We start from the raw sequence: 15,405 nt of genomic DNA, 5'->3' as shown, positions 1-15,405 counted from the left end.
TGGTGACTTGGACCCTATGCGAGTTGTTTGTCTTTCATAGCTCAGCACTGAATGGTGGGGGGGTGTGTGAATGTGAAGTGAGAGGAAAACCTTGAAAGTCTGTTTCCCTTAAACACACTTACCTCTAAACGTTACCCTCTAACCTTTCTTTTGGTTGAAAAAGCTGACACCAAGTTGGTTTGGGTTTATTTACCAGTGTACTTTTACTACTTCGGAGGAGTTATGAGCTTACACCCCTGCTGGAATAGCACTGGCCACAGCTATGTTGACAACAGTTCCGCAGAGGATGGTTTGGGTGGTACCTCGGGGCCTGTGGTAAGAGGTTACATGACTGTAGCGATGATGGCAGAGCCAGGGAGGAAGGGCTGTGGAGCAGGAAGGCAGTGGCATGGCTGTTGACCCAGCAAGAGAGGAGTGTGGCCTCGAGGCAGTTCTGCCATCCCGAGCCGTTCACTCAGCACTGCTCGGATGCTAGCTCGGGAGTGAGTTATATTAAGTAGATACCTGCTCTGTGCATAATTTTGTCCCACCCTTATTCCTGTTAACTCACCAGAACAAGCTGTACCAGCGTAAGTTCAGGTACCAGTGCTAGTAATAGAGTTTAGCAAGATGATTTTAAAACAGAAGTGTATGCAGATATGGATGCTCAATTAGACATAGGTCTTGGACGAGAAGAAGCCTTTAATCCCTCACTTACATGAAACCCTCCACTTGTACAGGGTCTTGCTTTCAGATAATCCCTGTGCCATGTAGAGGCAAAAGCAGAGGAGTCTTCATCACGGTGTTAACTCCCAAACTATAAATATCTTTTCCCCTGAGGTAAGGAGGGTCCTTAGACTGGATGGAGCCAAACCTTTCCAAGGGAACACACCCTTCTCTTGCATGTGTTTTGTTTGGTCTTTTTTCCCCCCTCACAACCAGGCTTTCTCTTCCCATGCAAGGTGACCCCTCCCAGATGAGGAAATGCCTTCCTTGAAAAGTCGTAGGTGCATCCCCAGCTACTTCACTGACGGGTCAGATGTGTTCTTACCTCAGGGGACCTGCGAGGAAAGATTATTTTTGTTAATGAGCTAGCCCTTACTTCTCAGCCTTTGCATTTTGCTGCTGGGTCATAATTACCGCCTCCTACTTGCAACTGGTGAAGTAAAGAAAACCAGAAGTGGCTTCAGTAACTTTAGGAACAGGCATGAGGAACTGTAGAGAAACGAGCTGGCAGGCTTGAAGGGGTAACTCACCTTCCCTTTCTCTTTTGTTTGCCAGTCTTTGCGCCTGCCCCTGAGCATTAATGAATTTTCACAGATCCCCAGGAATTGCAAACTAATTCTGAGCAGTTCCCCAAAGCTGCTGTGGCACTGTTCTCCTGGGACCATTATTTTCTTCTCAGATGAGTGTCTCTGTATCACAGAGAAATGCAGCTGTTGCTGTGTCCTCACCTGAGCGACAAACAAAGCCCAAGGGTTTGGGCTTCCTCACCCCCTCACCCCCCCCCCGCCCCAGCATTTAAAAAAAAGTACTTTCACAAATAAAAAAACTTGATAATGACCAGTGCATTTGTTGAAGGTTTTAATTTAAAAGAAAACAAATAAAATCCTTTCCTTAAGCACTGAATTGGGGTGCAGCTCCAATTTGCAAAGCCTGTGCCACTGAACGTTCTCCCTGTCCCTAGGCTGTAGCCAGCCATGGGCTCTGCCAAGCTGCTGCCTGAGGTCTCTCGCTTGCAGTGGCTGCACCGGGCACAGCATCCCCACGGAGCTCGCATCCAGGCCCTCCCAGTAAGTGCCCAGCCCAGCGTCACTGCCCTCCCTGGCAAAGCCCAGCACAGACCCTAGGGCTGGTCCCATCTTCTTGAGCTGCGGCTTGTTCAGTGCAGGAGCGACTCGGAGCCTGAGTCCCCTGCAGCTGCGTGGTAGGGGCCCAGCATCCTTCATGAGCTGGGAACACCAGCACGGAGCCGCACAGGGCCCTGGAGACCCTGGCTCTGGCTGTGCACAGCACACACTGGTGCTTAATGGCAGCTCTCGCAGCGCTCTGCTCTCGCCGCTGCCAGTGGCCGGTCACGTCCCTCTCTGATTCAGCCCCAGAGATCCCTGTTACAATGGGATCACTCATTTCCTCAGAGGTTTTGGGAGGTCAACTTCACTATCAACAATTGATGATGTGTTTTTTTCCCATAATTTCAACGGAAGCTCTTTACTCTTTGGGCTTTTGTTATTGTAAGCATCAGAAACTTCTGTACTATTTTATCTGCTCTCTGCCTGCTTATCCATCCCTGCAAGGAAGGGCAAGAGCTGTGTTTCCCAACTGGGAAGTGAGGGCAGTGCTGTTAAACCAAGAAAGAAAGGGGCAGAGATGAGCTTGACCTTCCTGTTCCCAGGCTTATGCACTAATCCTGACTCACCCTTCCTCTCCCACCACCACACCTACTGCTTCGGGAGCTTTGCTTGCCAGCTCTGGAGAAGAACCAATAGCCTGGAAGCCTAGACTCAGGTGTGCAATGAGTTGTTCATGGTTAACGACAAGAAGCTACCCCTCATACTGATGCTCAGAGGGTGGAAGTGACACCAGAAGGAAAAGCACGTGTACAAGCTGTCATGGCAGGAGGGGGCTTATTGCTTCATATTTAAACGTCTACTAGCAAATAGTTGTCAACGTGTTTCCATTTCTGCCACACAAGCCAGCACAAGGGCAGAGGATCAACAGGGTCTTCAACCTTCTTGCCACAAACAAACTTCATTACTGTGGGACATTTCCTGCCTTCCTAAATGGATTTAGTTTGTCTGATTAGGTTTAATTTTTATTTATGGCATGAGTTTTCCAGCACGCTCAAGCCAGGAAATGGGCACTGCATGCCCAGCGTGGCGGTTCCTGCTACGTCCTGTAACAAACCCCTGAGCTCTGGGCCGGCTACGCCGAGAGTGGAGAGTTTCCTCTGCGGCATGTCACCCTGCAGGCAACGGCAATGCTTCCTCTGAACCAGCAGCTGGTTTGATTTTACATTAGGTAAGACTCACAGCTAGTAATAAACCCTTTGTTTCACAAGGCGTGGGACTTGGTACCAACCTGACTAATAAACCACAAACAATTATGCCTCTCTGGCATTACAATAAAAAGGGAAGAGTTTGTCTAAGAAGTCCTGCTGTTGCATCCATCTTTCCACTGGAGAGGAAAGTCTGCTGCAGGAGGGATGAGGAACCGGCGTCTTCCTGGAACAGCTCGGCTGAATTCCCAGCGAGAAGCAGCATGACCGCTGGGTTTTCCTCCCAGGAGAGGGCTCGTCCTGCCGCGAGCCTGAGGAGGAAGCCAGAGCCCCATCTCCACAGGAAAAGCGTCTCAGAGCAGAGATAAAAAAAAGCCAATGCCGCCTCTGAGATCCTTCTCACCACTTCAGTCTTGGGCTTCATTTCCATCACTGCAGGCACGCAACTTCCAGCAACTTATACCAATTTAATAACCGTTTACTGGATTAATATAACAGAGACCCTGAACATCTCTTCAGGTTATTGAAAGCCTGAAGCATTCAAGTCTTGCTTCCCAGGAGAGAACATCTGATCTTTAGCTTAATATGAACAGATATACGAGAGAGAGAAAGGTGTGTCCATATACATGTATATATAATATATATAATTTCCAAAACTGGATACTGGCACAGCAGGACAGCCGGCTCAGCTGGGCAGTGACACTGAGATGCAGGGTAGCTCTGCGGCCAGGAACAGCTCTCCCTTGTAGAGCACATGTGGGCTTCCCTCAACAGCTGGCGGGGGCTTCCAGCAGTCCTTTCCCCTGCAAGGACGTCCCCAGGCCAGGCAGGCACAGTGTGTCCGCGTGTGACGTCCTGGCCCCGCTGGTGGGGAAGGGTTTCCAAAACCAGCTCCCTTGGGGCACCCTCTGGCTCAGGAGAGGTGGTCGCAAGTGGGCAGTCGCTGCTTCTTCACGGCATGGCTGTTTTCACCCAGGAGCTACCCAAGAAGTAAGCCGATGGCTCAGAAAATAATATCTATCTCCAAAATGGGGCTTTAAAAGTTTGATTTAACCAAATTACAGAGAAGAGGCTTTTAAGGGGCCGATTGGTGGCTACAAGCCCTAGAAGGTAGGAGCAGCAAGTGGAAAACGGCAGTCCTGAGCAGGCCTCTTGGGTATCCCCAACTCCTGTATTTACATGGGCTTTCCTCGGTTGCAGGGGAGGCAGAGCTGACTAATGGCTAATGCCACCCCAATTAAGTCTCTCACTAACACTCTTTCAGTGTTTGTTCTCCCGCAGCAGGCTGACTGCAGTCAGAGCAACCCTGTTTGTTTGCTCACATGATTTAGAGATGTTTCACACCCTCGCATACCCTGTCTGAGCCTCTGCAACCACTGGAGGAGGACGGCAGATCTACCCCAGACCCCTGCCAGTCCCACCTGGCAGTCCCACACAGACACCCTGGGTAACAACTCTGCTAGCCTCAGGCACCTGCAGCGTTCAGCTCCAGACAAAGGCACCTGAATTTCCATGGCTATGCACACACAGGACGCCCAGCTCCCACGGCCACAAGGGAGATCTCACCCGTTGCACCTCGGCAGTGGCTGAACTCACCCTGAAGGAGACACCTCATAGCTGCTGAGGCTTCACTGCTCCGATCTCCACCAGCTGTAGCAGGACTTTGATGCCTCGCACACTGTGTAGACATCTTGGCTGACATCGAGGTGCTGGAGCGCGTCCAGAGAAGGGCAACAGAGCTGGGGCAGGGTCTGGAGAACAAGTGTGCTGGGGGGCAGCTGAGGGAGCTGGGGGGGTTTAGCCTGGAGAAGGGGAGGCTGAGGGGAGACCTTATCACTCTCTGCAACTGCCTGAAAGGAGGCTGTAGTGAGGTGGGGGTTGGTCTCTTCTCCCAAGTTACTAATGATAGGACGAGAGGAAATGGCCTCAAGCTGCATCAGGGGAGGCTTACATGGGTTATTAGGAAAAACATCTTCACTGCAAGAGTGGTCAGGCATTGGCACAGGCTGCCCAGAGAGGTGGTGGAGCCACCATCCCTGGGGGTGTTCAAAAGCCATGTAGACGTGGCACTTCAGGGCATGGTTTAGGAGGCCTGGGAGTGTTGGGCTGGTGGCTGGCCTTGATGATCCTAGAGGTCTTTTCCTACCTTAATGATTCTATGATTCCATGATTCCACACTCAGGCACCCGTTAGAGGCAAGAAGTAGCGTCTGAGCAATTTTGCATCTATACAAGACTTTATAGGTATTAAGGGGCTTTTTTTTTTTAGTGGAAGCAGCAGGAGACGACACATCGCTCTTCACAGCATCACTCCCTGACTGGTCACACCACCTTTGGTGGTGCTTCCATGCAGCTTTCTGCATTGTAATTTGTTCCACAAAGTCCTATTTTGAGGAAGAGCAGTACACGGGGGAGAGGCTCCTCATGCACACAGAGCTCAAATTCCAGTGCCTGGGAGGGAAATTTACAGTCTGAAACATAGACATGAGCTACAAACCCCTACAAGCTCAGTCTACCCTGAAATGAGGCTCCTCACCCGTATCACTGCAGGATGCTGACACCGATAGAGGAGCGGGGCCGGCCGAGCCGCCGTCAGGTGAGACGGAGCTTGCCTGGGCCCAGGCAGCGCTGGCAGGTTTAGCAATGCAGCTTCTTAGATGCAAAGATCACGCCCTGCAGTAGTGCCTGGAAGGGGAGTGATAAAAACGCATTCAGGTGATCAGCACGCTGGAACAGCACGTGGCCCCGCAGCAAAGCGACAGCCCATTAGGACAAGGTGCCCCAAAAACAGGGGGTCCGGTGGCAAAAGAACAATGGGCTACAAGTATTTTCTGTGAATAGAGCTGAGTGATGGAACCAGTCTTAAAGTATTGGGTAAGTTATCAAGAGCAGGCCAGTGGTGGTGATTCTTGGGGACAAAGGTAGCCCTAAGGGTTTCACATCACGGAGATAAACTCAAAGTTAATATTTTTCCCAAAATTTCAGTAAGTTACATCAAACGGACGGAGCAGAACGTGCAGCCATGTTCCTATCCCAACCACGCGACCCAAAACACAGACCCACCGCTGGCTTTCTCATCACGCCACCGACGCCAGAGCTGCACGGTACCTTTGGCGGAGAAGAGCGTCACCAGCCCCCGAGATGGCTCCCCAGGGCCCACTTGCGAGCATTAGGGCTGTGAAACGCATTAATGCGAGTGTGGCGGGAGCGTCCTTACCACGGCAACCCAGAGGTGCCACCAAAAATTGCAAAAAAGGAAAAAAACCCAATGAAGGGGTAAATAAAACAAAGTTCTCAAGCTCTTGGGCTGTCAACCACGACTTGTTTCCAGCAGAAAAGGTCACTCCCCTTCATCCCATGCACAACCAAGACTTTTTCCTGCAGGTAAATGTCAAAGAACAAATAAACGTCAGCAAAGTCTATATTTCTTCCTCCTTTTTTAGTGCCTCAACCATTTTTTATTTGCCTGATGGCATGGACCCAGGTAATGGAAGGAGGAAGGAAGGAAGGAAGGAGTCTCTTGAACAACAGTTTGTTCTTCTAACAGTGATCATAAACACGTAAGTGTTTTAATAGCACAGTCATACCCCGACAATAACAACTTAAAAGCAAAGTTTATAACTCAAACAATACAAGTAAATGTTTTGACATTTACTCACTGTTTGATTCTTGCCCAGATAGTTTCCTACTGCCAGTAGGCTTGGATCTCCTTAGGAGTGGTTGGAAAAAGCCTATTTATAGTCAAGTTCTGAGGAGAGACAGCGAAGTGTTGTCTCGGACGAGCATCTTCAGTGGGACAGAATGGCGCGTGGCCGAGGAGAAACCTCAGCATGGAAAAAATGCGTTACAAAGCTCAAAAGAAGGGGGGGAAAAAAAAAGGAAAATAATAATATATTTATCAGGGGCCAACAGCAGCCTTATGGTATTATTATTATTACTATTATTATTGTATTTATTTTTAAAATATTCACTCACCTGACTAGGGTATGTGGTCTTAACACTACAGCGCCACTTCTTGTGGACAATAGTAATTAGCAAGTTTGCTTACTCGCATTTTCATTTCTCTACGGCCCAACGACCGTTTTGGTGACAAGCGCGTAGCCGGGGGCGGCTCAGCGCCTGTGCTCGGGGGGCGCGGTGCCCCCCCAGTGCTGCCGCCGCCGCTCCCGGCAGCATCGGAGCATTGACTGCTCGCCCTCGGGCGCAGCCGTTCTGAGCCGGTGCCGATGCACGGGCTGGGAGAAGCGGCGCTGCCGGCCCGTGACGCCCGTCTGGGGTTATTCCTCCAAGTCAGCGCTTTTCAACGGCACCGCATTTACTTAAGCCAAACGCGTTCCCGTGTGAAGAGAAGGCTGCATCAGCAAACTGCCAGGGCCGAACGTGGTAACCCCTCCGTGTCCGTGCTGCCCTGCCAAGCACACGATCACTGCTTCAGCGGGAAGGGCAAACGACAACAACCTGAAAACTGGAGCAAATCAGGCCAAATTGTCACCACAATACAGAGGTGGCTTTCCAGCCTTTATATATATATAAAATTACGTGTGTGTGCCGCTACGGATGTGCGTTGATGTGTTTGCATGTATTTTTATCTCTATAACACAAACAGCAGAATGACTTATTTCTCTGAGGCTTGGGAAGTTAATAAAACTAGAACAAGTCTGAAAGGCTAATACAGCACCTCAGCTCAAACAGGCTTTCAAGGGATGTGCCATAAATCATGGAATCACAGAAGGGTTTGGTTGGGAGGGACCTTTGAAGATCATCTAGTCTGACCCCTGCCATGGGCAGGGACATCTTCCACTAGACCAGGTTGCTCAAAGCCCCGTCCAACCTGACCTTGAACACTTCCAACGATGGGGCATCCACAGCTTCTCTGGGCAGCCTGTGCCAGTGCCTCGGCACGTTCATAGTGAAGAATTTTTCCGTATGTCCAGTCTAAACCTACCCTCTTTCATTTTTAAAATGTTGCCCCTTGACCTGTCACTACAGGCCCTGGTAGAAACCCTCTCTCCATCTTTCCTATAAGCCTCCTTTAAATACCGAGAGGCCACAATAAGGTCTCCCTGCAGCCTTCTCTTCTCCAGGCTCAACAACCCCAGCCCTCAGCCTGTCCTCACAGGAGAGGTGCTCCAGCCCTCGGCCACCGCAGGGTGCATCTCATCAGGTCCCATGGCCTTGTGTATGTTCAGGTTCCTCAGGTGGTCACAAACCTGATCTCCTGCAATGGGAGGGACTTTGCTCCCCCAGTCCCTGCCTTGGGTTTTGGAGGCTTGAGAGATGCGGGAAGAGAGATCACCATCAAAAACTGAGGCAAAAGAACTGCTGAGTGCAATCCTGCAACACATTTTCTGGTTGTCAGCAAGGCAGCTCAATGAGCCTCATGTCGGCAAAGATGCAACTTCAAATGCCTGGGCCTGACTCGAGTCCAAATTCTTTCCAGAGAACGATAAGATAACAATTTTTTTTACACAATCAAGGACATGAAACAATTTTTCCTTCATCTACGTACATTTTTCCAGATTTAACTGCTTCCATGTGTGTTCAGGAATGCTGCTTTCGAAATACCTGTTGCAAGAGCACCTTCAACGAGCAGCTCTTTGCGTAACGTTCCCGGAGGAACATCCTCTCCCACCAGCGATGCCACAGCCTGAATTTGGCATGATTCCCCCAGAGACCTGTCGCACCCGCAGGTCACTGCACTGTAGGAAGAGAGGAGCAATGATATTAGACATAACTCCCCTGTGCCTGTATCAAAAGCAGGCTGCTCGCCTGACCATTTTAATATTCTTTAAAGGAAGACAAACCATTCTCCGAACGGCAAGTGAAAGGAAGCCGCACAATCCCTAAAGCAACAAATGGCACGTGGATCAGGTGGCAAAGCTGCTCTGCAAGCAGCAGGACGGCCTCTGGCCACACCACCAGGCTGCGGGGCCAGCCAACGGAAAAGCAAAGAATAAACACGACCCAAGCACTCCCCCCCACCCCGCTGTACCCATTCAACCCTGATGGCTTCACTCACACTGATGTTTAACATGAGAATTTTATCCAGCAGAACTTCAGAAGAGTTTATTTTAAAATTAAACTTCAAAAAGTTTCACTGAATTTTTAGATTTCAGCCTGAAGTTGGGGAAAGCTCCAGCTGACCCCCAACTATTTTTGGCAAATAGTTTTAGAAAGATATTTCCATTGATCCCAATTCCATCCAAGACATTAGATCAACACATACAAAACAGAGGTTATGTGAATTCATGTTTTATTTTTATGCAGTTATTCAATTTGGATAAATTAAATGCCTTTGAAACTAAGCAGCAGGAAGTTGACTTTAGTCTGAACCACAATTAGATGCTTAATTTGCTATTAGGAATTGGTAAGCATTTTTCATCAGGGAAGAGGAAATTAGATTTGACCAACAGATACGGTCATATTGCTGTAGATGACGTTCCTGGAAGAGCTCAGAGTTACAAAGGTGATTAAGAAACCTACCCACACATTTTGTGTGGAAAACATTGGTATGTAAAAATCACACAAGACTCAAAACAGAACTACAAAATGGCAGGGGTTGGAAGGGCCCTCTGGAGACCCTCTCATCCCACCCCCTGCTCGAGCAGGCACCCCCAGAGCAGGGGCACAGGACCGCATCCAGGCGGGGGGTGAATGTCTCCAGGGAAGGGACCCCGCAGCCTCTCTGGGCAGCCTGTGCCCCTGCTCTGGCACCCGCACAGCAAAGGGGTTTGGCCTCATGTTCAGGTGGAAATTCCCGTGTTCCAGCTTGTGCCCATTGCCCCTTGGCCTGTTGTTGGGCACCACTGAAAAGAGCCTAGTCCCGTCATCCTGACACCCACCCTTCAGATATTTATAAGCATTGATGAGATCCCCCCTCAGGCTTCTCTTCTCCAGGCTGAACAAGCACAGGTCTCTCAACAAATACCTGGCCTTCCTCCGACATACTCCTCCTCAATGGGCACATGCGCCACCCACCCCCAGGGCATGGAAGTACATTCTCCGAGCACAGAAGCCATACCTGGAGGTGGTTTTGAAGCGGCAGGGTTTGGGGGCCTGCACACAGTCAGGGTACTTGCCTCCTCACTCAGTGAGATCTGGCAGAGATCTAGAGAAAGGCATCTACATGTGGCGTTACAACTTCAAGCCACACTCTGCAAACTGGCAGTTGTCCGCCACGGGCCTGCCCGGCCAGGTCCTCGGGGAAAACGCGCTCTAATGATTCCAGCGCCTCTCCAGCCCTGAGCGCTGTTACAGCACACGTTACCGCAGGCCTAAAGCTGCGCTTGCTGCTTCTCCACTCCCCATGTTTGATCCTGTGATTAAAGAACACAACTTTAATTAGGTATATTGTAAAGATCTCAAATCATTCTCTCCAAAGCACCGTTGCTTGGTTTAACTCAGGCCAGTTTTCTGGCTGGGTTCACCACGCGGCTGCACAAGCCCCAGCTCCGCACAACACCAAGGGGGCAACAGGGAGCTGCTGTGGATGAGGTGGCGTTGAAGTCGCTTCTTCCAGAGCCACCGTGACAGCTTACGCTATGTGAATGACAACCTTGGTTTCTCAACTTCCCGCCAAACAGCAAGAAAACCTTGCGTTTACTAAGCATGCTTCAAGGATGTTTCCTGGGGCAGGAATGCTCCTGCTTTGGTAGAACGCCACGATTTTTACGTTGCTCGCATGAAGCGCTGCCCGAGCTACAGCCCCACGATGGGCCACAAACTCTCCAAATCATCACTGAAGAAGAACAAAGTCAGCGTAAAGAGACAGGCACCAATTCTAAAGTACAACACTTTATTGCAGCATTGGCAAAGGTCAGATTTCTGAAGCTGGTGAAGATCGGGCGGCATTTCTGTATGAAATGTTACAATTTTACAAGTCTCTCTTCCTACATGCAGAAACCAAAAACAGTGGTAAAAAGGATTTTAAAAGAGCTAGAAAAAAGAATTAGTAGTAACATACAGATGAGCTCCTTAACTCAATTAACTACTTCTACCTGAAAGCAAACAAAAAACTATGCTAATAAATAACAGATTGTCAGAAACAGACCAAGAAACCTCATTTCTACCTAGAAAAAAATAAAAATTCTACTTGTTTCCAGACTTAAATCTTTTTTTTTTTTTTTTAAACATTTTTTGTTTCAATAGACACAGAGGCTTATCAGCCCATGAAGATCAACAAAATATTTGGATCCACTCCTTGACATCCTCCTGTTTTGCTGACTGGCACATTTTGGTTTTCAATGATACATACAATGGGCTCAGCTATATCCCTGTCCTTAGGCTGGTGTCAGGCTGTTCCAAGCAGTACGAGTCAACACCCTGTGTGTTAATCAACTTCACATTCCATTTTAAACCTTAACAGACATTTTACCTCCTTGGCTCTGGAGTTTTTCACCCCTCCCCGCTCCCCACCCCCTCCTTCTTGCTCATCTGGAGCAAAAGGCTATTCCTTAACCAAAAACTTCCACGCCGAGGAGCGTTTGAGAAGAAGTTATCCTACTTGTCAGGGTTTTCCCTTAGATTTCACTCTTTGCTCTACTGTAGATTTGCAGCCCCCAAAGAATATCCTTCCAACACGAAGTGCTCGATTTGGAGATAATGTAACTGGCATCGAGTTTAGAACTTTGCTCCTCCATATACTGAGCTGTCAAAGACCTTTTCCGTTCCAGTGTAATCCAGCTGAATTTCAGGTTGATCTCCGTCTTCACTGAGCTGCTCCCTCGTCAAGGTAACCATCTCATTCATTTGCTTCTGTTCTTAGGAGAAAATTAACCTTCAGCACGGTTCCCATAACAAAAAGCTTTTTTGTTTGTTTGGTGTTTTTTTTCTTTTTTTTTTTTTTGGAAGCTTCCCCTGTTCTGTGTGGGGTTGGGGGGGGAAGAGGGGAGGCTGATGTTTCTGCCCCACGGCCCCAGCCTGTCCCAGGTTTCGATTCTGAACGCTCTAGACTGACATGCTGAGATGTGTCCACTGCTCTCGTTTAATCGCTGGAGGACTCCGCTATCCACAACATCAGAGATACAGGACCTAATGAAATGACACTTGCTGCTGGATCAACGTCTCCTAAGAAAAGAAAGGAAAAAAATAAATAGTTTAACATGAGATATCCAACACTCTACGGGTTAGCAACTGGCGAACCGACTGCCGGCGATTTTGACATTCTTTTAGCCTCTACATGTTAAAGTTACTTATTTCTGTCATCCACACAAATTTCTCAAAAGATGACATCAGACAAAAGAAGGCAGGTAATTTTTACCACAAAAAACCAGTCGCCTACACAGTTTCAGCAGATGGGTCTGAAGTTGTTCTGAAATAGCTGCCGTATCCTCCCAGACGAGATGCTGAACTACTGAAGTGCACAGCTGATTTGTAAGTTTGTTGAAAAACAAGGTATTCTAAATAGTATTCATCTTTCTATGCAGTTTCTTGATGTTCAGAAGTACTGCAGAAATGTTAGAGGACTTTCTAGAGTCAAATAATTGTTTAGAGCATTTTTAGCGAGTCAACAGTTGTATTAAGATCTTCAGTCATCCCTTGCTCATGAAAAACATGTCCCTGCCCAGAAAAAGTCACATTTAATTCTCTTAAGAACATAAACATGCACTGAAAAATTACATCAATTTGCAGGCATGTGATTCAACAAGACCAGAGGAGTCTGGCAGCTCCCGGAGTATCACTGCCTTCAGCACAAGGGTCAGTGACCGTCTCCGGGCTGGTTTTCAGCACGTTTCTAGGCTGCAAATTAAAATTTAGTAGTGCAAAGCAAAGTAAAAATGAGACATGTACAATTACCAGAAAGCTGCAGGGCTACACAACCAAGTCATTTACCATGTAAACAAAACAGTTTGTTTCTTTACATTAGTGCATAAACCTCAAGCATTTGTTGAACAGTAATTTAATCTAAACTTAGTTTTTATTGAAAACCTTCCAAGAAAAATGTTATCAGTACGTTAAACCAGACACAGTAACTTCTGCATTTCTTGTAACAGATAAAGCTTTCACAGTAATTCTGTGTTCTTACGTACTGCTTTGTTTTGTGATCCAGCATTTGTGTATTTTAGTTAAACACACCATATATTTTTGTCAGGAAGTGCTGAGCTGATGCATCACTAGAACTCACTGCAGTATTGCCTCTGTTACTTGGCTTTAACCATCTTTTAGTGTTACATACTTCAATAGCCCCATTCTTCGTGGCACACTCATTACCAGGAACATCAGCCACGTGGTTGCAGAAGAAAGGAACTTTAATTTTAATACATTTAGTTGAATGAGATTTCACTTGCAGAATGTTACAACTGAGAAGAAACTTCAAACGCCAATGAACTGCAGAATCGTGCTTTAGAAAAATAATTATGCTCCCTTTAGGAAAATAATTATACCGGTGACGGGGAGGGAAGGAGACAGGCTAGGACTAGCTGCGTGTATCTAACTTCGTACAAACATCCCCCAGCCAGAGCAGCAGCTGCCACGGCGTGCTGGCGGCAGGTAAGGCAGAGCGCACAGTGTTTCAATAGCTTAGGACCAGATGCTGCTGGTAAAAACCTTAGTAGCAGTTTTTCCAAACCCAGGTATTTCACATGACATTTCTCTCCAAATTAGTAAACTTGATCCAAACCTGCACTTGGCAAGGTCAGCCTTTGTACGCAGCTGTAATTAAAGACATCTTGAACTGTACGTGTACAATGAATCGATTTTTTGCACCCTACTCTCCCCACCCCCCTTCCCTGCTACCAACAGTTGTTAATTTGTATAAAAATCTTACAGTCATCTTTTCCACACCACTGCTTAAGTATTAATACTGCCTAAATATCACATAACTACTCCATGTGATAAAGACACAGATATGCTTTTACCTAATCGTGGCTGGAGCAGAAAACCAGAACTTGTGAAGAGGCAGGGAAACGCTGCACCACAGTACGGGCTAGGGAATAATCACAAGCCCACTGCACATGTGACGTTGGCAGAATTCAAGTCAGCAAGACAACACTATGGCTTAAGTTGAAATGCGCCCAGGAGAATACACGTGACTTATGAAATCAAGTCCTTTTTGCACATCATTGACATCAGAAGATGACAAAAAAATCCTTGTTGTTTCTTAACATGTGAGATCTTTGAGAAGTTGCACGCTTCTCCCTAATCTCTTCATGTCCTGCACCAACCCACAATATTTCACATATTTCTGAAGTTAAATATGTATTCACAAATTTCAGGCACCTTCCCTTCTCCTCCAAACCTCACTTGCTGCTTTGCTTTTCATGACTGAGCTCAGCTTTGGTGCTCTCTCTTCCCTCTCTCCCCTAATCACATTAGCCAAGAGCAAGGAAATGAAACAACAGTGAACACCTGAAATATATTTTTCTCTTTTAAACATACCACTCTTTCATGAACAGTTCTTTTTGTGCCTTACTCTGCTGAACGCATTTCCTTGCTTTCAGATGCGTGAGCTTTAAGGGGGGAGGGCAGTCCTTAGAGGAAAACAGCCTCTGAAGTCCCGACTCCTGCTCTGAACTGCTGCCTGCAGGGACAGCAGGGATACCTTAGAGAGAAGGACCTTTGCTTTGTGCTGTCCTCCCGCAAAACTGGCCTTTGAGAATAAACAGTACATACGTGTTCCTATGTGCTGGCAAGAAAAATACTGGAGAGTACTAACTTAGGTCCTGGCGAACTTAAATTCAAGTACCTCTCATGGCAAAGTCAGGTTCTTTCCTGTCTCACAGATCTATGGAACTGGCCAGAACATCATCACTTGCCTTCCACACGAGAGCGTGTGTGTACGCTCACATATCAGACCGTGACTTGATTCCACAGTAAGGAATGCAGTAACAGAGATTACAGACATTTGTACCTTAATATGGGCTGGAGAGAAATTTCAACAAATGCAAAGGTGTTTCGACTCATTCTAAACATAACTGCTGCTGGCGTGACGAAGTTCTCAACAGCAAAACTGGTAATGACATTCTGTAGAACGTTAAAACTTAGCCATTTGGTATTGAAAAAACATAGGACTGGATTTTAAATAGCTGTTATCAATTAGGCTGTGCAAGAATATATTCTCTAGTCAATAATATTTCAGTGTGTGTGTTTCTAGACTAATAAAATACTAAGGTGCCCTGGTCGTTTCCGAACAAATCTGAATTATCAACTTCTACACTGTAAACATCACAGATTCAAATAATCCACAAAAACTAGACTCACCTAAGTAAGAGAATCTTAAATTGTGCAAATTATTTTATATTCTCATCTGTTCAACAGAAATAAAATACTCTGACAAAATCAATTAAAAATCATAGTATGCAAAGTGGGCTCTTAAGGAAGGCGTTCTGAGGACTGGTAGGTAGTTTCCAGGAGGCCACAAAGCTGCGGGAGTTTTTTGTTTGGTTTATAATTTTTATTTATTTATATCGAAACAACTTGTTTTAAATAAAG

The 15,405-nt window shown here is 47.1% G+C and overlaps 1 protein-coding gene across 4 annotated transcripts in view; it reads right to left on the bottom strand.

Annotated features, from left to right (window-relative positions):
* Positions 1-10,754: 10,754 nt before the first annotated feature.
* Positions 10,755-15,405, bottom strand: part of UPF2 (UPF2 regulator of nonsense mediated mRNA decay) — a 72,558-nt gene continuing 67,907 nt past the window's right edge. For all 4 annotated transcript variants that reach the window (XM_075081606.1, XM_075081605.1, XM_075081607.1 and 1 more), the window contains exon 22: positions 10,755-12,042. In XM_075081606.1, the coding sequence (XP_074937707.1) occupies positions 12,033-12,042 (10 nt within the window). In that variant the 3' untranslated portion in view covers positions 10,755-12,032. The remainder of the gene's footprint in view (positions 12,043-15,405) is intronic.

The sequence above is a fragment of the Phalacrocorax aristotelis genome, chromosome 1, assembly GCF_949628215.1.
Source record: "Phalacrocorax aristotelis chromosome 1, bGulAri2.1, whole genome shotgun sequence".
NCBI classification, from domain to species: domain Eukaryota; kingdom Metazoa; phylum Chordata; class Aves; order Suliformes; family Phalacrocoracidae; genus Phalacrocorax; species Phalacrocorax aristotelis.
This window is presented reverse-complemented; position numbering and strand designations above follow the sequence as displayed.